This window comes from Diabrotica virgifera, chromosome 9, assembly GCF_917563875.1.
Source record: "Diabrotica virgifera virgifera chromosome 9, PGI_DIABVI_V3a".
NCBI lineage: Eukaryota > Metazoa > Arthropoda > Insecta > Coleoptera > Chrysomelidae > Diabrotica > Diabrotica virgifera.
In genome coordinates, this window is record NC_065451.1 from 218,924,154 (window position 1) to 218,945,365 (window position 21,212).

At 32.1% G+C, this 21,212-nt stretch overlaps 1 protein-coding gene across 1 annotated transcript; it reads left to right on the forward strand.

Annotated features, from left to right (window-relative positions):
• The first annotated feature begins 3,034 nt into the window (after nucleotides 1-3,034).
• On the forward strand, nucleotides 3,035-20,452 carry LOC126892032 (SH3 domain-containing protein Dlish). Its single transcript, XM_050661448.1, has 6 exons — nucleotides 3,035-3,448; nucleotides 5,561-5,769; nucleotides 8,132-8,322; nucleotides 8,381-8,583; nucleotides 11,691-11,795; nucleotides 20,067-20,452. The coding sequence occupies exons 1-6, from the start codon at nucleotides 3,400-3,402 to the stop codon at nucleotides 20,363-20,365; spliced, it is 1,056 nt and encodes a 351-aa protein (XP_050517405.1). The 5' UTR covers nucleotides 3,035-3,399; the 3' UTR covers nucleotides 20,366-20,452.
• The last annotated feature ends 760 nt before the right edge of the window (nucleotides 20,453-21,212 follow it).

Here is a 21,212-nt window from a genome sequence, read left to right on the forward strand (position 1 = left end):
GGATTGCACTGGATTCGAACTCACGACCTCTCGATCTCTGGCCGAATTAGTCGAGGCATTGAAGCACAAAAAAAGGCCTTACTCTCGATTTTTGGCGCAGTAAGACGGATTTTAATGCAGTTTGGTGCGTTGGATTCGTGTGAATGTCAGGAAATTTTGTGAACTATTGTAATGAATAAGAAATCTAAAATTGCATTTGCTGCCTAAGAAAAATTCATTTCAAAAGTGCATTTTGAAATAGGCAATTATTATAAATTTGCAACCCGGTAAATAGTTGGGCAACATCCCGATTAATTATTTTAATTATTTTTAATTATTTTTAATCATTTATAAGTCCATATAATAATAGTCTAAGATGTCAATAACCATTAATAATAAACAAAAAAAATTTCCTTATGTGGGAATCGAACCAAGTACTAACGGGTCCGTAGCTAAATACACATACCGCTAATCTACGCAGACACTTGCTATACAACGGCGATATTAGGTATAAACAAAACAAATTGGTAAGTAAAAATTGTAAAGAAAATTACTACATACTTAAATGTATTATAAAATTAATATATTCCTAAATTTTAGAAGAAACATTCGTAAATAGGTATTATTAATATCTATTAATGTTACTAAAAGAAATATAAATATTTTGACGTTTCACAATTTGACAATTCACTTTTAACTGCAGTGCCTTAAAATTTTTAAAGCACTACCGGTGCTTTAAAATAGCATTTTTAACGCGCTCCTATGGAGTGCTATAAATTGCATTTTTAACACGTTTGTAGAAAAATATATTTAAAAACACTAATATATTCTTTCCACACCTTTTCTGGACTGATAAATACATAAATTAAAATATTTAGTAACGAACTCCATACTGTCTGTGTGCGCAGATTACTAAAATTTCACCCTCAATGAAATCGCGCCTAAAGAAGTATAACTTTAAAAAGGCAGTATAACTATTAACCAGTGATGTGGGAGAGAGGGGATACGACATAAGGGATGATTTTGTATTTACTAGATGGGACCACTTGATTTGACACCTTTTGCTACATCCAATATGGCGACGGGCAGGTTTTTATACGTTATATATGGAATGTGTTATTAATTAGTTATTAAAATTATTAATTATTTATATATTTATGTAATATAATATAATTTTGTAATTTTATATTTTATATAGAGCAGATAAAACTACCAAAGAGTTGTTCCGCCATATTGGATGGAGCGTTTTTGCGAGTGAAACCGAGCCCATCTACTTCACCGTATGCCGCATCCCCTCCCTCCCACATCACTGCTATTAACTAACCTTTGTTGTTTCTCTTCCCACAAATTTTAAGACGCAACAACCATACATTACATAACCAAACCGTCAACCGTCCACACCACAGCTGTGCTACAGCTGCCATATTGGATAATTTTTGACATGTCATTTGAACATCCAATCAGAACAAAGGTATAATGCGCATGCGCCCGGATCATAGGTTTTAACATATAAAAATTAACCCTCATATCGCACGTAAGAAGTATAACTTCAAAAATCTGACGGTTTGAGCGGGGGCGTAAGGAAATGGGTGAGTCACAAAGCTTCACCAGAAAAAAAAAGAATATTACGAGGAATAAACGTCAGATCGAAAAACTAAAAATTGTATGTTTAATATTTTTCAAAGATTTATCAAAGGATACCAAACACGATCCCCACGGAGAGGAGTGGGGGATAAATTTTAAATAGGAACCCGAATGAACATCAGAACATCAAACCCGTGGGGGTTACTTTAAAATCTTAAATAGATGTCTCCATTTTTTATTGCAAATTTGGATTTCTTGCATAAAAATAAGTAACTTTTATTCGAGATATTTTTTCGAATTATGGATATATGGTGCTATAATCGGAAAAGCGATTGTTGGAAATGGAAAACTAAATTAAAAAATGGAAAGTCCCCACTTAAATAGAAAACTTTACTTAACTTTTTTGGTTTTAGGACCCAATCTTCACAACCCAATAGGTCCCCATATCGCTCGAGTAACTGCAAATTTAGCATACTTTCCTCCCCTGCTATATCTTACATAAAAAATTTTATATAGAGAAATTACACCATATATTTAATTTTTTATCAGACTGTGAAATTGAAAATTTTGAAGGAACCGAAAAAAACTGTTTGGACCGAAAAAATTAGTCAGAACCGAATCGAAATATTTTAACAAAACCGGAACCGGACCGGACCTAAAATTTTGAGTTTTACTAGAACCGGAACCGGACCGCCGGAACCTTTTATTTCATTTCGGTCCGGGTCCCTGCTCCAGGCCAATGTCGATAAAAAAGATTTGAAGACTCAGAGGAAAAAACGATGAATGTCATTAATAATTAATTTTTTGTGTAATTTTTTCGATTTTTGTACAATCTGCGAGCGCTTATAGAAAGAGTAATATCAGTGAATGGCCAAGGGGAAATAAAGATGATAATCGTCTTAAAATCACGCCACAAGATTGGACGCTAGGGCAAAAGACAATGAATATGTAACTTTGTTTCTCATTTTACCGAAAATGCTTGCAGATAAAATCGTTCTTCCTCCTGACCCTTCAATTGGATACAAGTTAAATATGGCGAATTAAAGGAAATGAAATCAAGTCATTTTACATATTAAGTGTAGAAATATAGTGAAGCCTTTATAAATTAATAATATATATAATTAATTATTAATTTATAAAACTGAAACTCCAAAAATCTTTTATCCCATAGCGTGAAGCCATTGGTCTTGTTTTTTTGTTTTTGTTGCGGGTTGTTTATAATTAATTATCTCCTTTTCATAGGACTGTTCGTTTTAGAAACATCTTCTTGGTTTGTCAAATATTTCGGAAGTCCTGGAAATATTTTGGAGGCAGCACTTTCTCTAAGAGAAGTTGTTTTTGCTTGAAAAAATTAGAAAAAACCGATATTTTTATAGGACCACTAGCCATGTTGCCACATTTCAACAATGCAACAGAAGCTGTTTCTTTTGGCGACTGTCAAGTGTCAAGCATCTGTCAAGAAGAAAGGTCAATAATGTCGTTGTCACTAAAAATAAGAGTACATAATTAAATTCTTTAAGTTTTTTTTATGAATACTGAACACTGAACTTGATTTACCTGACCTTAATAATTAACTGCAAAATCTGTGATAATTCAATACATGACTAAATTTCTCGTGCTTATAGATAAACTTCATCATAATCTGTGTTGACATGTCTTTATGTAGTTTGTTGTAGTCATTACCTTACATATTTTTATGTTTATGGAAGTTTATTACAGTGAAAATAAGTTGGAGGAGGACTCCGATGCAAACAAACAGTTTTGTCTTACCTTTTTGTTAAATTGTAACAACTAAAACATTATTACTGTATATAAAGTATGTAAATGTACTAAAAAATGGCATTTCTATGCCCAGTGAGAATCAGACGAGGTAAAAAGAAAAAAGGTAAGTAATCCTAGATTATTTATTCTTAAATTGTGGCTAAAGACCAAATAATTCAATATCAATAATAATATTAATTAGGGAGCCTATGGTTATGATTGATCATTCTCATATATCCCTTCTTTTCCATTACTTTTATCCTCCAATCTGTGACGTTGAGTCTTGTTAGATCATCTTCTACATCCACTTTTCACCTTGTTCTGGGTAGACCTCTTCGACTTTCTCCTATTGTACTTGACAGTAGCATTTTTTGTATTCTACCCTCTGGCATATAATGTGTTTTAGCCATCTTAGTCGTTGAGTTCTTATTACTTCTAGTATGCTAGGCTCCCCATATAACCCAGATCTTTATTTCTCCTTCTGATCCAAGTGCTGTTCTCCATTTTTCCTCCAGATATTTTCCTTGTTACTGTTATTTTCCATATCTGCGCTATATCTTGTTGTTTTTTATTTAATGTCTATGTCTCTGATGGATAAGTTACTATAGGCCCAATAACCGTCTGTAAGTATATTCTTTTGGCACCTCTTGATGTGCACCCCTATTTAATGCGTAAACATGCCTATTTGCTTCATCATCATCATCAATCAGCCCTTTGCATCTACTGCTGGATGCTGGCATGGGCCTCTCCTATTTCCGCCCATTGTCTTCTGTCCTGGGCACTGTGGATCCAATTTGTGATCATTCTTGTTATATCATCCATCAATTGCATGGGTGGGCTTCCTCTACTTCTTTTATCGGCTGTTGGTCTCCACTTGAGAAACCTCTTTGTCCATCTCCAATCTGTCAGACAGGCCACATGACTGGCCCAGTTCCATTTAAGTTTAGCCACCTGGCATACAACATCTGTAACTCCTGTTCTCAATCGTAGTTCTTTGTTTGTTATATGGTCCTGCAATGACACATGAATGAAAATCATAAATGAAAATCATCAACCTTTCCATCTTATGTTAAGCTTCTTAGCAGATGCGGTTGTAAATGTAAGAGTTTCAGCACCATCTATGGTGCTGATGCTATTCGCTTGCATTAGTCTATTTTGGATTTCTTCTTCTATACTTATTTGGTTTTTGTGTTATTGTTCCCAAGTATTCAAACCTCCCCAACTGTCTCAAATCTGTATTATTTGTTTGTGCTGTTAAATACTTTCTTCTTACATATTCTTGGTCTATTCATTCCATGTATTTTGTTTTTATGTCATTAATATATTATAGTCCTTTTCTCCCAATTCTTTAGTTATTGGTATGACTTCCTGTTTGCTTCTTGCTATTATTGCTATCAGTGAACGCCGGGCATTGATGCTTTTTATGATGTATAATTCCTTTTCTATTTATATTGGCTTCCTGCAGCACATTTTCCAGGGGGAGACTAAAGAGAATAGATGAAAGTGTCACCTTGTCTTACATTTGCTCGGAAACAATCTGATATTTCCTTATTTACTTTTACTTGATTTCCTGTTCTTTTTAATGTTAGTTGTATCATTCTAATATTATTCCCGCTTATTTCTAGTTCTTCAAGTTATTTATCCAGTCCCTTCCTTTTTACTTAATCAAATGCTTGTGTAAAGTCTATAATTATCTTGGTTGGTGTCTGTTATTGATAGCTTTCCTCTAGTATCTCTTTCAGGAAGAAAATTTGTTATGTTGTGCTTCTTCCTTGTTTAAAGCTAGCCTGGTATTCACCAATTATATTTTCCACTACACAATATTTTGTATGCAACGTTTAGCAATGCCCTTGTAATTTCTGCTTGCTCTTATCTCATTTTTTGTAAATAGGACATAGTATTACTTCCGTCTATTCTTTTGGTAATTGTTCTTCATTCATCCAGATTATTTATACTTAAATTGTTGCTAAAGCTCAAATATTTTAATGTCCAAAATGTCAATTGTATAATGAACTATTTTAAATGGGAAATAAGCCACAGTATATTTTGACAACGACACCCAACTTGGGCGTTGAAACGTTAATAAATTCATTTTTTTGATAAAATTGTGGCTTATTTCCCATTTAAAATAGTTCGCTATAAAAATGCCACAAGGAAATAGCCTGAATTGTATAGAAGAAACCACAAAACATTTTAAAATTAAGCCTGTTAGTTACCTATTGTCATTTAATTTTAGCCTCGAATATAGATTTAGAAAAAGAACTGACTAGATCTAACAATGGTGCTACACCAGGAATGGGAAGAATTACTGGCTCTGCGAGTATTGAAACACTCGTTAGAGTTGGTATCGAAAAGGAACATGGGTTATCGCCTGATAGCAAAATGGTTGTGTTACATGACTTTACTCCTTGTGTTGATGATGAGCTAGAAGTTAAAAGAGGACAGGTAAGAATGTTTATTAATAAAATAATTAGTTGAATATGTTTCGAGTGATTGCCTAATTTAGATTAGTATGTCAAAACTTTACTTTCTTTTTTTTTTCACAAATGTTTTTCTGGACAGTGCAGATCCTTATTTGTTTTAGCTTTATTTCTTTATTGCTTGGTAAGTGTTTCAGTGTTCTATAAAACAGGTTTTTTACAGTATTCTTCCATTTTTTCTCCAAACTTGTCTCAGCTTTTCTTTTTCTCATTTTTTATTTTTGCTTCAACTTTAATTTGTTGTTGTTGTTGCGTTTTGTCTTATACAGAGTTGGGATAAAGTATGGAACCAAGCAAATATCTTTGAAACGAAAAGAACAATATTTATGAAACTTTGCATGCAAGTACAGTGATCCAAGAGGCATCTGATGCCATATTTTTTGTTACTACTCCACTTCCAGTTTCACCGGAAATACCCTTAACTTATTTACTTTAAATGGGACACCCTGTATATTTTTGCTGATTTTAAAAGAACTTGTTATTTTTAATTCATACATACCAAGTTTGGAAAAAAAAACTATTAAAATAAGAAATTAATCTCTTTACAGTTAGGAAATAGGTTAATTTATTTACGTTAGATCAATGATATTAAAAATAAAAAAAAAATAATTTCAAATGTTGAAAATGTTTGCTGTTCACCTGCTGACAACGTGCAAGCCTATAAATAAATTCGTGAGTTACTTTTTGCAAGATTTCTCCATATATTAGTTCACATTCATAAATTATTCTTTGTCTCAAATCCTGCAAGCATGTTGGTCGCCTAACGTAAACACATGATTTTAGATAACCCCAAAGAAAAAAATATAACGGGTTGAGGTCCGGAGAACGAGTGGGCTACTCTATGAATCCTCTACATTCTACGTTCAATCTATCGATTTGGAAAATTCACTTCCAGAAATGAAAGTTCACCATAACCCATTATCATTAATATTTCAATACGATCTTTTTCACTTAAATAAACCATTTTTAATATAAGTTATTTCTGTCAATTAGTTCAGTAACAGTTTTACCTACTATACTAAATTTAAATAAGTCATGCAGTGCATGTAAACAACAATTTTAGTCTACAGTATAGATGGTATTCGTTTATTTCCTACTATGTTGTATTAATACAAAAAATTATCTACAGCCACTTTTTAACAAATTTTTTCTACCAAATTTGGTATGTATGAATTAAACAAGTTCTTTTAAAATCCGCAAAAATATACAGGGTGGCCCATTTAAATTAAATAAGTTAAGGGTATTTCCGGTGAAACCGGAAGTGGAGTAGTAACAAAAAGTATGGCAACAGATGCCTTTTGCGTCACTGTACTTGCATGCAAAGTTTCATAAATATTGTTCTTTTCGTTTCAAAGATATTTGCTTGGTTCCATACTTTATCCCAACCCAGTATGTATTCTTTCCACAACTTCTTCTTTTCTTTAATTTCGATTTTTATCTCCTTATTCCACCATAGTGTCTGTTTCTCATTCCTATTATTTCTTGTGGTCCCACATACTAGTTTTGCTGTATTTATTATAGCATTTCTAAAGTTTCCTCATTCTTCTTTTACTATTCGCAATTAAAAATAAAGTATCTGACCTCTGGTGGAATAAATTTAAACTACTATGAGTGGTATAAACAAACCAGAAAATTGTTGATTTGAATGGAATTTGGTCACTATTTAAAAATTAAATTTCAGCATTATGAGTACATTACAATATTTTAAATCAAATGAGTATTGTTCTGTCCCTCAATTGAATGTTTGTTTATACCATTTATATAGGCCATTTCGACCTGCCCTCTATATTCAGTTTTAATCGCAAATATCTGCCATTTCTCCTTCTTTGCCCATTTCATTCTCTAACTCCTCCTTATATCTTATTTTTATTGTTCCTTCCCTTAGTTTATGTATTTTTATTATTTCCTTGTATTTCTTATTCTTCTTGCCTTCTATACTTTTTATTTCTGTTCCTATGCGGTTACATTTATTTTCCAGTAGGTAGTGATTAATTAGTGACCAGTAGGTAAATAGTCACTGACTATTTTGTAGCTTCTTTCTACCCTTTCATCTCTTATCCAGCTCCTCTGTGTTTTTGCACTAGAGTATAGTCAATTGATTGTTCGTTTCTTTGATATGGCTTCTCTATAATGTTTTATATCTTTTTCGTTGGAAATGTGTATTCATGAAGAACTTGTTGTAAAGAATAGATATCTTTATTTTGTATATGTGTATTGTATGTTTTTACCTGGTCATCAGTTGTTGGGTACAGTATTAACTATATGTAGATTTATATTGAGCTGTTTAGAAAAGAAAAGTTGTATTACTCTTTTTAAATATTTTGTAGATTGTGAATATTTTATATCGAGAAAATGATTGGGTGTATGTTATTGGATTGGACACAAGACAAGAAGGATTTATTCCATATTCATATTGTACACCCTACAATAATCATTTAGCTGAACTTGCCATAAAAAAGAAACTACCTAGAGACGAACATGTGGCTTCAGGAGACAGCTTAGATACAAACCAAGACTGGTAAGTGCCAAAAGAGACAAGACGTAACAGTTTCGTTGTAATATTTTTCCTTTTTTAGTGATGGTGCTGGTGCTGAGGCTAGCGACTGCGATTCTGTGGGGAAAAAGCACAGGCCGGGGGCTGTTTCTCCAATCAGCATTCACTCCGAACCGGACATGATACCGTTTTCTAAAGATCCATCTGGCAGATATATTGTTTTATATACATTTATTGCTAGGGATGAAAATGATGTATCTGTAGAAAGAGGGGAATTTGTAACAGGTAAATGAGATTTCTTAAGGTATTTTCTATTAGTGTTTTCTTTTTCATTATTTATTTATTTCTTGTTCTCTTGTTAATCTTGCTCTTAGATGGTTGTATTTGCACATGTACAACCAATGAATTTTAACATTATTATCTTAATTTAAATCTCAAAGACAGTTATCACAACATACACAGTGTGACAATTGTTTTTTGTTAGTTTTAAACTTTGATAGCCATTTGTTTTTGTTATATTAGAAAATATCTTTTATATTTAGTTATTATGTACTTGTATTTCTTATGGTTAGGTGTTAAGGTACGGTTCCGACAACGACTGCAGATAGCAGACGGCAACTGCAGACGTCAGTTGCAGTTGTCACCGTGACAGACATCACTACTTTGCAGTATGAGAGTGATTCCGACGTATGACTGTGACTGCTGTCCGGCAGAACGTCGGTTACTAATAATTATACAAATTAATAGTGCAAAGTAATGACGTATATCATGGTAACAACTGTAACTGTAGTTGTAATCTGCAATCGTTGTCGGAATCGTACCTTAAGCCCGTTGGAAATAAAGACATTATTACTCTGGGCTAATTAGCAAAATACAAGGAAAAGTTATTTACCAGCAATGTTATTGCTGGAATCGAATCTTATTATTGTATGTATTAATAATATAGATATGCAAAGTCCGCAGATAGTGTGCTACTTTTTTTATAAACAAAATGGCGCCCGAAAATCGTGTTTTTTTCAATTTTTGCTCTATAACTCCAAAGATTTTAACTTTAGACCAAAAACACCCAAATAAAAATTCACCGCAATTAAATTCTGCATAGAGACGTGCTTTTTCCGATTTACTTCGACGAAAACTTTCCCCGGAAAAAGCGGGTTTTTCCAACAAAATCTTTAATTTTCAACTAAACTTTTAGATAAGTAGTTGTTAATCAATAATTAAATAACTTGGTAACGTAAAAGCCCTTTCCGTATATATTATAATTCCAGAAGTCTATGGAAATTGAATGAACAGTTTAGCAACAATTAAAATGTTAATTAAAAATTTACGGTCGCTATAATAACGACAATAATTATGATGCATAAGAATAACTATGATTTTTTCATAAAAAGACATTATACCTATCTAATGTACTTTACAGAATTGAAATTGGACTATTTAAGCGGCCTCAGGAATATTTTAAAATTATAAACAATTTTTTGGTTTATAAACAAATAGAATATCTCGGGAAATATTAAACTAAATTAAATTGTGAAAACGGTATTCGAAAGACAGCGGCAGGCCGCTTCTTTTAAAAGAAAAAACGTTTAATTATGACGAGTGGTTCCTGAGATACAGCCGGTCAAAGTTGACCGGAATTTACGGCAAAGATATAAACAATATGATCATAATTTTCAAACCATCACCTTTTTATTTTTGTCCTCTTTCTCCACACCAATTTTCATATCTTTAAAATCCTCATAACATATATTATTATAATAAAAACTATCGATAATACGTGTGAAAATTGCCAAAAATTGCAAAATTCCAATCAAAAATTAGGTTGGAGAAAATGTAACCCTCAAAGTTCAAAATCGGTATACGTTAACAAAATGCATTTTCTCGGCTTCCCATGGAGCAATTTACTTCATTCTTTTTTGTTCCCAAGTAACTCGAGTAGAGCCATCGAACTAATGCATTATTAAATGTCAAACTTGCTTTTTGTTTGTTATAATAGATTCATTTATTTATAAGAACAGAAAATTACATATTTTTTCCAGTTGTAGGCTTTTTTTAGATAAACTTACTATAAGTGTACCTTTTAAAGTTAAAAACATAAATATTCTCATTTGAAAGCTGTATAATTATTTAAACAATTTTTATTTAAACAAATTAAAATATTGTGTTATAATAAATAAATTAATTTATTATAACAAAAAAAAAGCAAGTTTGACATTTAATAATGCGTTAGTTCGATGGCTCTACTCGAGTTACTTGGGAACAAAAAAAGAATGAAGGAAATTGCTCCATGGGAAGCCGAGAAAATGCATTTTTTTAACGTATACCGATTTTGAACTTTGAGGGTTACATTTTCTCCAACCTAATTTTTGATTGGAATTTTGCTATTTTTGGCAATTTTCACACGTATTACCGATAGTTTTTATTATAATAATATATGTTATGGGGATTTTAAAGATATGAAAATTGGTGTGGAGAAAGAGGACAAAAATAAAAAGGTGACGGTTTGAAAATTATGATCCTATTGTTTATATCTTTGCCGTAAATTTCGGTCAACTTTGACCGGTTTGTGTCTCAGGAACCACTCATCATAATTAAACGTTTTTTCTTTTAAAAGAAGCGTCCTGACGCTGTCTTTCGAATACCGTTTTCATAATTTAATTTAGTTTAATATTTTCCGAGATATTCTATTTGTTTATAACCCAAAAAATTGTTTATAATTTTAAAATATTCCTGAGGCCGCTTAATAGGTCCATAGTCCAATTTCAATTCTGTAAAGTACATTAGATAGGTATAGTGTCTTTTTATGAAAAAATCATAGTTATTCTTATGCATCGTAATTATTGTCGTTATTATAGCGACCGTAAATTTTTAATTAACATTTCAATTGTTGCTAAACTGTTCATTAAATTTCCATCGGCTTCTGGAATTATAATATATTCCGAAAGGGCTTTTACGTTACCAAGTTATTTAATTATTGATTAACAACTACTTATCTAAAAGTTTAGTTGAAAATTAAAGATTTTGTTGGAAAAACCCGCTTTTTCCGGGGAAAGTTTTCGTCGTAGTAAATCGGAAAAAACACGTCTCTATGCAGAATTTAATTGCGGTGAATTTTTATTTGGGTGTTTTTGGTCTAAAGTTAAAATCTTTGGAGTTATATAGCAAAAATTGAAAAAAACACGATTTTCGGGCGCCATTTTGTTTATAAAAAAAGTAGCACACTATCTGCGGACTTTGCATATCTATATTATTAATATATACAATCATAAGTTTCGATTCCAGCAATAAAATTGCTGGTAAATAACTTTTCCCAAAAATGGCCTATTCTCCGATAAACAGCCCAGACTATATATATTTATTTATGTAAGCTTAAGTACACTGTTTTGTTGTAGTACTAAATAGAGAAGATCCAGATTGGTATTGGATTGTAAGAAGTGATGGACAAGAAGGTTTTATTCCTTCTGGTTTTGTTTATCCAGCTGATAATGTGATACAAGGTATGTTAACATGACAAAAACTTACATATGGATGCTTCAGAAGCAAACAGTGTAACTCAAGTTTCCCTAAAAATGACTTATGAGATATAACTCCAAAGAATACACCAAAGACAAATAGCTTGTCCTTGTTATTTATCAATATAATACTTACATTATGATCAATAAAGACAGTTTATTTATTTTTAATGGCTCCTCAGTTTTCTGCAATCATTTGCACAAACATCGTATGATCTCATTTTAAACATTTATTGACTTACACCAATTGGCTTCTGAGGCATTCATACACTCACCGGCACGAAAAACGGGCACCCCAAAAAATAGGTTATTTTTGATGGCGCGTATTTCCTAAACCTGTTGTCCGATTTAAGTGATTTTTTAATATGTTATAGCCTTATTCTTTAACAATATTCCTGTAATAATATTGTTGCTAGACAGGAAATTGTCATTGTATACCGGGTGTACCAATCAAACTGTGTTTTTTTCTAAAAGTTCGGAACACCCTGTGGAATATTGTAGCATTTATAAAATACTTAAATTAAAATACAACTATAGCTTAAGGTTTTCTTAACATTCTGTTTTTTGATTCATTCGCTTATGTGGGATAATAAAAAAGTTGGGTATCTACTTTAACAACTAGTAGGCTATTGATTATGTATTTTAGAAAGGAACTACAACGTTAACGGGGTTTTATTGTTTCATAGAGTCAATGGAACTCTATATATGAAAAAACCGCGGAGTGCTACCATTTAAAGGGGTGCGTTTTTGAGAAAAGGGTGAATTAGTCCCTAGGCACAGGGCAAATTAGAGTGAGTTCTATTCACCTTTGGTACAAACACGTCTACAGAAAAATTGTTTCAGGTTAAATTTACTATCGAAATATCACATTTTAAAGTCAAAAATATTTTTTTTTACAAAAATATATTCAAAAGAAAAGCAAGAGAAAAACACGAAAGGTAGCATTTTTGTTTCTTGCCCTACAACTTTTTTCACGGGGATATAGGTATAGGCATTGCTGCATAGAAAAAAAGAATGTGTGTGTACTTTGTACGCACGTAAGAAGATATTCTTCTATTATATAATAGGTAATTTAAACGAAGTAAATATACTTAAAAGGTTATTTGTACTTATTTTATTTAAAAATCAAACTAACTTTCTTATCTACCACTTTCAAAAAAGAAGAATATCTTCAAAAATTATATAATAATATACTTACAATCATAAAATCTATAAAAAAATAATAACTTGCTTGGGGCTCGAACCCACTTCACGTCTACCGCGCCGTACGAAAGCTGACGGCATTTCAAACTAGACCACATTCGCGTGTACGTCATGTGGGAATATACACAAACTAAACGTTTACACCATAAATTTATATGAATTTAATAAAATTAATAGTTTGATTTTTGTCGAAATAAAATACAACAAAATATAGAGTAAGAAAACAATATATGAGATGAAGATTTGTAGAAAGTTTGTTCGTAATCAGATTATGTAAATTAAAGCATTGCCTACTAATAGGTAACTACATTATTTTGTTTACATTTTCCAAATAGATAGGTATTGAAACTATTAGGTATTTCCAACTGAAACATTTAGAATTACGTACCTGCGGCTTTTCAAAACTATTTAAAAAGTCACTATAATTATAAATTTGATTTTATTTCTGTCCACACATCAATAAAAACTAATATTATACAATATTTTTGTTTACCGATAATCTCCATATTGAACAATTATTGACAGATCATTTCAAAATTTCAACACCCAATCAGAGCCCGTATAACCACTAATACCATACTGTCGGTGTGCGCATGCGCGGGGATCAATCAAATTTTACCCTCAATCGATTCGCCGCTAAAGAAGAATATCTTCAAAAAAACTTCCATCCTTCCTCTTTAAAATGGCTTTTGGTGTAAGTCTGTATCATTTACAGTTTCCAAAATATGATTTTTCAAATTTCGCAACTCACAACAATTTTGGGCGATTTTCCTTGTTACTTCGCAAACATTGTTCTGTAACTTTTTTTACGCAGCTTTAGGTATATGCAATGTTACATTTAGTAGGAAGCAAAGTCAATTACCTTTAAAATGGTCTATCGTATAAGGCTGTATGACTATTTTTAAGTAAGATATGGTTTTTCAAAATTTTATACCTTTAATGATTTTTGGTATATTTTACGATTATTTTTAAATTTCTCATTATAACTTTTTATTGTATACTTAGGTATACACATTGTGCAATAAAAAGGAAAGCTTATTTTCTTTACTTTAAAATGGTGTATTGTAAAAAATTCTAGGTCTATTTTTAAACAAGATATGCTTTTTCATAGTTTGACATATACACATGCAATAGGTCCCACTAAGTTGGAACCATATGGAAAACTTTTTATTATTAACTTTATGAAAAAAATTATTCTTTATAAAATGCTCTGCATAGTCTAAAACCTAAGATGTAATCATCAGATATAAAATTTTATCAATAGTGTACGAGGTATGTTAAAAAATATGAATTTAGCTCAAGAGTAAAGTACCTTTATATTCCACAATATCGAAAAGTGTTATCAAGAAAAGTTATTTGGAATTAAAAATTATGTTACAATATGCAATTATATTCTTCTAATTGAAAAAATAAAAAAAATTAAATTTTTTCTCAAATTACGGATCTCCTTGAATATCCCACGGATATCTTGTTTAAAAATAGTTCTAGAGGTGATTGCAATACAACATTTTAAAGTAAAGAAAATAAGCTTTTTTTATTCTAAAATGTATATACTTAAATGTACAAGAAAAAAAGTCATGAGAAATTTAAAAAAATAATCATAAAGAATATCAAAAATCATTAAAAGTAGCTTGAAAAAGCTTAACTTGTTTAAAAATAGTCGTACGACCTTACACAGTAGACCATTTTAAAGGCAATTGACTTCTCTTTTTACTAAATGTACCATTGCATATACCTAGAAATGCGTAGAAAAAAGTTACAGAACAATGTTTGCGAAATAATGGGGAAAATTTCTCAAAAATTCTGTGAGCGGCAAATTTTGAAAAATTCTATTTTGGAAACTATAAATCCTAGAGTCTTCTACCAAACGTTATTTTAAAAAGGAAGGATGGAAGTTATTTTTCGCTGAAGCAATGCCTATACCTATATCCATGTGGAAAGAAATTATGGGGCTAAAAACAAAATTACTTTCTTTTGTGTTTTTTTCTTGCTTTTCTTTTGAATGTAATTTTGTAAAAAAAATACTTTTGACTTAAAAATATGATATTTCGATAGTAAATTTATCCTGGAACAATTTTCCTTTAGAAGTGTTTGTACCAAAAGTGAATGGAACTCACCCTAATTCACCCTGTGCCTAGGGACTAATTCACCCCTTTCTTAAAAACGCACCCATTTAAATGGTAGCACTCCGCGGTTTTTCAAACATAGATGTCCGTTGACCATATGAGACAATAAAATCCCGTTAACGTTGTAGTTCCTTTTAGCTCTCTTATTTTGAACATAATCAATAGCCTATAGCCCTGTACTTCATCAATTCAGGGTGTTTCTAAATAAGTGCGACAAACTTTAAGGGGTAATTCTGCGTGATAAAATAATGACCGTTGCTTTATAAACATGTGTACGCCAATGCTTCGTTTCCGAGATACGGGATGTTGAATTTTTTCTTACAAATTGACGATTCATTTATTACTCTAAAACCGGTTGAGGTATGCAAATGAAATTTGATAGGTTTTAAGAGAAAGTTATTGCGTATTTTTTGACGTACAATTAAAAATTTTATATTCACCATTAGCATACGGGTCATAATACCCGGTCATGTTACCCGTATGCACGCCAATGGTGAATATAAAATTTGTAATTGTACGTTAAAAAATGGTCAATAACTACCTCTTAAAACCTACCAAATTTCATTTGCATATCTCAACCGGTTTTAGAGCAATAAATAAATCGTCAGTTTGTAATAAAAAATTCAACAACCCGTATCTGGGAAACGAAGCATTTGCGGACATATGTTTATAAAGCAAAGGTCATTATTTTATCATGCAGAATTACCACTTAAAGTTTGTCGCACTTATTTAGAAACACCCTAAATTGATGAAGTACAGGGCTAGTTGTTAAAGTAGATACCTAACTGAAAGAATTAATAAACAGAATGTTAAGAAAACCTTAGGCTATAGTTGGTTTTTAATTTAAGTATTTTACAAATGCTACGATATTCCACAGGGTGTTCCGAACTTTTAGAACAAAAACACAGTTTGATTGGTACACCCGGTATACAATGACAATTTCCTGTCTAGCAACAATATTATTACAGGGATATTGTTAAGAAGAAACAGTAGCCATCAACAGATAGCGAAAACGCGTTCTAAGATTGCGGCTGTAATTTTGAATATTGTTTCGAGATATTTGGCACACTTATTCGTAATATAATAAAGAATGGCGGTACAGAGCCCAATTTGAAAAATATATTAATATGTGGAAATTACTCTGTAATTAAATACAATATTAAAAAAACGAGTATGTACCGCCATTAAGAAGAACAAAAAAATACACTTTCTTCAAATAAACTTTTTATCCGATGCCTAGATTTTGTGTCATTTTGGAACTACTAATGAAATAAAAAATTTTAGTAGTTCCAAAATGACACAAAATCTAGGCATCGGATAAAAAAGTTTATTTGAAGAAAGTGTATTTTGTGTACTTCTTAATGGCGGTACAGGCTCGTTTTTTTAATATTGTGTTTAATTACAGAGTAATTTCCACATATTAATATATTTTTCAAATTGGGCTCTGTACCGCCATTCTTTATTATATTACGAATACGTATGCCAAATATCTCGAAAAAATATTCAAAATTACAGCCGCAATCTTGGAACGCGTTTTTGCTACCTGTTGATCGCTACTGCATCACCTTAAAGATTAAGGCTATAATATATTAAAAAAAATCACTTAAATCGGACAACAGGTTTAGGAAATACGCGCCATCAAAGTGACCTATTTTTTGGGGTGCCCGTTTTTCGCGCCGGTGAGTGTATATTAAAAATATTAAAAATTCTAACTTCTTTTTCTTCTTCTTTTTCTAATGGCGCTACAACCCTTTGTGAGTCTTGGCCTGCTTAACAATTTTCTTCCATTCTGCCCTGTCGGATATTTTCCTTCGCCACTGCCTGATGTTCATGGTTTTAATATCCCCCTCTAAAAAATTCTAACACTGGGTTTTAAGTTAGACATTGTCATCCTCGTTAATCATATAAGTTTTACTGGTAGGTCAGACTCACGCATTGATTGGTATAGTACTGATTTCTTGACACTGTCGTATGTGGCCTTAAATTTGACTAATAGGTGATAGATTTCAATGTTAAATTGTAATATTTTCTTGAGGATCTGTCTTATTATATTAATCTGGTCAATTGTTGATTTTTCTGGAGTGAATCTGGCCTGGTATTTTCCTATTATACCCACTGTATAAACTTTTAGCCTTTCATATTTGGTAATATTCTGTAAGCAATTGTTAAACAGGGTTGTACCCCAGTAGTTGTCACACTGGTGCTGGTCGCCTTTTTTATGTAACAGGCATATCACGCCTTGAGATCCTTCACAAGACGTGGTCTTATTTTGCCAGACAAGAATTAAAAAGTTATGCAGTGTCTCTAGCAAGACGTCGCACAGTGGGGCAAGAGACAACATAAGTTCGCATTAAATCATTGTCGATAATGTTTTTAAAATATTATAAGTTGTGTATACATAAATATACAAAAACGATGTGTTTTCAAATGTTTTCTTCTTCTTCTTGATGTGCCTATCCATGACGAATGTTGGCGATCATCATGGTAATCTTTATTTTATCTGCAGCAGCGCGGAAAAGCTGCACATATGTTATGTTAAAGCAGGTTCTGAAGTTGTTTAACCAGGATGTTCTTGTTCTTCCTGGAACTCGCTTTCCAAATATTTTTCCTTGAAGGATGGCTTGTTCAAAAAATGTTTTGCTCAAACTTAATTTTCAAAGCTGCATATCCGTAGTTACTACCGATATTGATTTAAATGATATTTGAAGTTTAATCATTTTAATTTAAAATAAATCTACAGTCTAATTTACTTGTTTTTATGTAGATGTATTAATATTATTTATATCTCAAAACAATTGTGTTAACAATATTTTTGAAAAATTACCTAAAAAAATTGTTCTTTAAAACCATATACCGCATATTTATAAGAATAACATAAAATTTTGTAGGTAAAATATTGAAAAACTTAAACTACAATCATCATCAGAATCATCAGATTTGACATTAACATCTTACACATTCGGAGATTTCAACATAATATTATGCACTAATATGCAGTGCTTCCACTGGCAGGTGTTCTAATTTCTTTCTTTTTATGTTTCTTTTGCTTGTGATCAGTGGATCACTACTAATCAACAAAAAGTGGAATACATCTTAATTTGTTTTGGATCTACTACACTTTCTTGAATTATTATGCTTGAATTATGCAAATAACGAAAAATTAGAATAGAGTGTTATTCAATTTAATTAGGTTAACATAACCTCACAAAAAATAAAATTAAGAAAAAAGGAGCAAATATGAGCAAAAAGTGAAAATGACTTTTTAAAGAATAATACTCAAGCTTTCAAAATAAAACAAAATTAAAGTCGTATCAGTCTTGGAACACTAACAAATCACTTGCTCTTTTTGAAAAATGATTTTTTTTTTTTTTGATATTTTGTACAGGTAATTTTAAACAACATATTATAAGAAACTATATTTACTTAATTATTATATCACATCTGTAATAATATTGTCACTTTCCTGAAGATCAAATATCCCTAGCCAATTTTACTAGTAAATTAACTTTTGACTTGAAATAAGTGGATCAAACGTAAGTCGAATCACGCTATCGCGGCCTATGCATTGTTAACACGGGACTATGTGCCATTTGCGACGCGTCGCAACGGGTGGAGGGGGATTGAATGAAAAAAAAAATGATGCCAAATCATACGCAAGATTGTGTACTATTTAATTAAAATGAATGCGACAGAAAATACTGCATTTTGTATTTTCATTTTATGCCAACTTTTTAGCTCTCCTGTCCCACTGTGCGTCGCCACCATTCTTGTAGAGCACACTGCCAATTTAATGTTCCTAGTGATTTATTATTTTTAAGCTTTTTAAGAGCTTAGGCAACCTCGTCAATGGCTGTTCATCTTTTCAAGATTGAGGCCTTATCAGTTAGGATATTTATGTCTATACTCCCTTACAGCTCCGTATTCTTGAATTAAACTCTTTGCTCATTTTGTTTAGATTTCTGTAGAACTTTCGAGTTTAGTTTTGATTTCTTAACCTTTCTCTGCTTTCTAACTGCTTTTCCTTAAATTGTTTTTGTTTTTTCTATGTATCTTTTTGTTCTCTTCTTAGGGTCCAGTATTCGTCCTGTGCTCTTGTGCATCCTGGTTGATTTGACTTTAGTTATGCTCTATTTTGTTATCTGTTGCTTCTTGGCACTCGTTGTGAAACTATTCTTTTGTTTATACTGGTTTAGTTTTCCCCAATCCTTCCCTAATCCATTGGTCTCCTATACTCTCTCGCAATGGTTTCAATGCGCAGATTATCTGCAATAATTCTGTCTTGTTCCATATGTTTGTCTTTCTTTAGGTTTGATATTCTTCCTTTGATTTTTGCTATTACAAAAAAGTGTTCACCACCTATGTTTGAATTTCGGTAGCTTATGATGTTCATGAGGTCGGAAGAATGCCTTGCATCTATCAGGACGTGATATATCTGGTTAACAGTTTTGTTGTCAGGGGATTTCCATGTTCCTTTGTGTATCATTGTATGGACAAGTCTTATTCCTCCTATTATTATGTTTTGGTGCTTCCAAATCCTCAAAGCTTGCAGTTTCGAGAAAAACTTATTTAAAGTTTTAATAACAACTTTTATTTTCAATACTCATTCGTCTCCTTTTTGTCTGTTAAATCTTAAAGTGATGCACAGAGAAATATGGTTTTGAATCGCGGAGAAATCTACAATAGAGAATGGGAATAGCTGTTGAACGTTCCCACTACGCTCAAGCGCACTGGCGAGACGCCGCTGCAAACAGAGTCGAAGGTAGGGATATTCAATATGCTGTATTTCCGGTAATTTTGCTCCAATCAATCTGAAATTTTCAGCGAGTATTCTTCAAGTTATGTACTTTTATTTAAAATTATTTGTAGTGTACATAAATTGGTTATTGTAGAATGTGTTGCTAAAAGACAATCTTTTTTTTTTGTTCAGGTCATTTAAGTTCCACTACCCAACCTGGCACCGGAGCCTTTCCCAATCAGAACAACAACCACTCAGTGACGACATCTACTGCCGACGATCTTAGATACCACGGTACGGAGTTGGTAATGCTGTACGACTATAAGGCACAAGCCCCCGACGATTTGACTGTTCGAAGGGGGGACTGGATCTACGCAGATCTCAACAACCAAACGGTGGACGGTTGGTTGTGGGCCTACGCCCCCAAAACTAGGAAGTACGGATTTATACCTAAAGCTTACGCAAGACCGCCGGCCATGACAAGCCTTTAAAATCGCTCATTTTTTATTTTTATATTTTTTTAACATTTATTTTTGTAAAAAGTATTTTATACCAAATAAATTTAACATTTTATATAATTGTGTGTTCTATTGTTATAAAACAAACTCATCTCCTCGTATCTAAACGACCGGAGGTTCGGGCTATCTGAACACGGAATCCCAGAAGCTGGAGTACCACAGAGGGCAGTCTTGTCACCACTCCTGTATAGCATGTATACGGCAGGCATTCCAGGAATAGCCGGGACACTAATCAGTCGTTATGCAGACGACACTACAGTAGCGGCAAAACACTGGAACCTGGATCTAGCTGTAAGAAATCTACAGGCGGCATACGATAGGAGAATGAAGTATCCAATGGAAAATAGTAATCAATGCAGAAAAGACCCATGCGAATTATCTTCAAAAAGAGAAGAGATATCCTAGAATAGTGATACTCAACCTGCGGCCCTCGAGCGTTTTTTATGCGGCCCGAAGGCTAACTAAAGGGCCCTTTGATCAAATTATTTGTCAAATTTCACGTGTTTTTTCAAAATTATTTGATAGTGTGCCAATGTGTTTGGGGCGTGTTTGGGAGTGAGGCAGACAATTTAATGACTTTAATTTTAAATTACATTAAAATTTTTAAAAACTATGATTAAAAAGCGTATTATTAACTTTTAATAATAAGTTGTTAAAGTTAATGAACAAATACTCAATTTAAAAATAACCAATACTTATTTACTACATTGCAACGACCCATTTAGTAATCACAAGAAAAATTCAGGTCCGGATTAACAAAAAAATATTTTAAATAATTGTGACCCTTGAAACAATACCCTGTGTATTAAAATTTTCAATA

Coding starts and splice junctions, on each gene's coding strand:
- LOC126892032 (XM_050661448.1), top strand. CDS start 3,400: ATGGCATTTCTATGCCCAGTGAGAATCAGACGAGGTAAAAAGAAAAAA. Junction 3,449..5,560: donor ACGAGGTAAAAAGAAAAAAG/GTAAGTAATCCT, acceptor ATTTAATTTTAG/CCTCGAATATAGATTTAGAA. Junction 11,796..20,066: donor AGCTGATAATGTGATACAAG/GTATGTTAACAT, acceptor TTTTTTGTTCAG/GTCATTTAAGTTCCACTACC.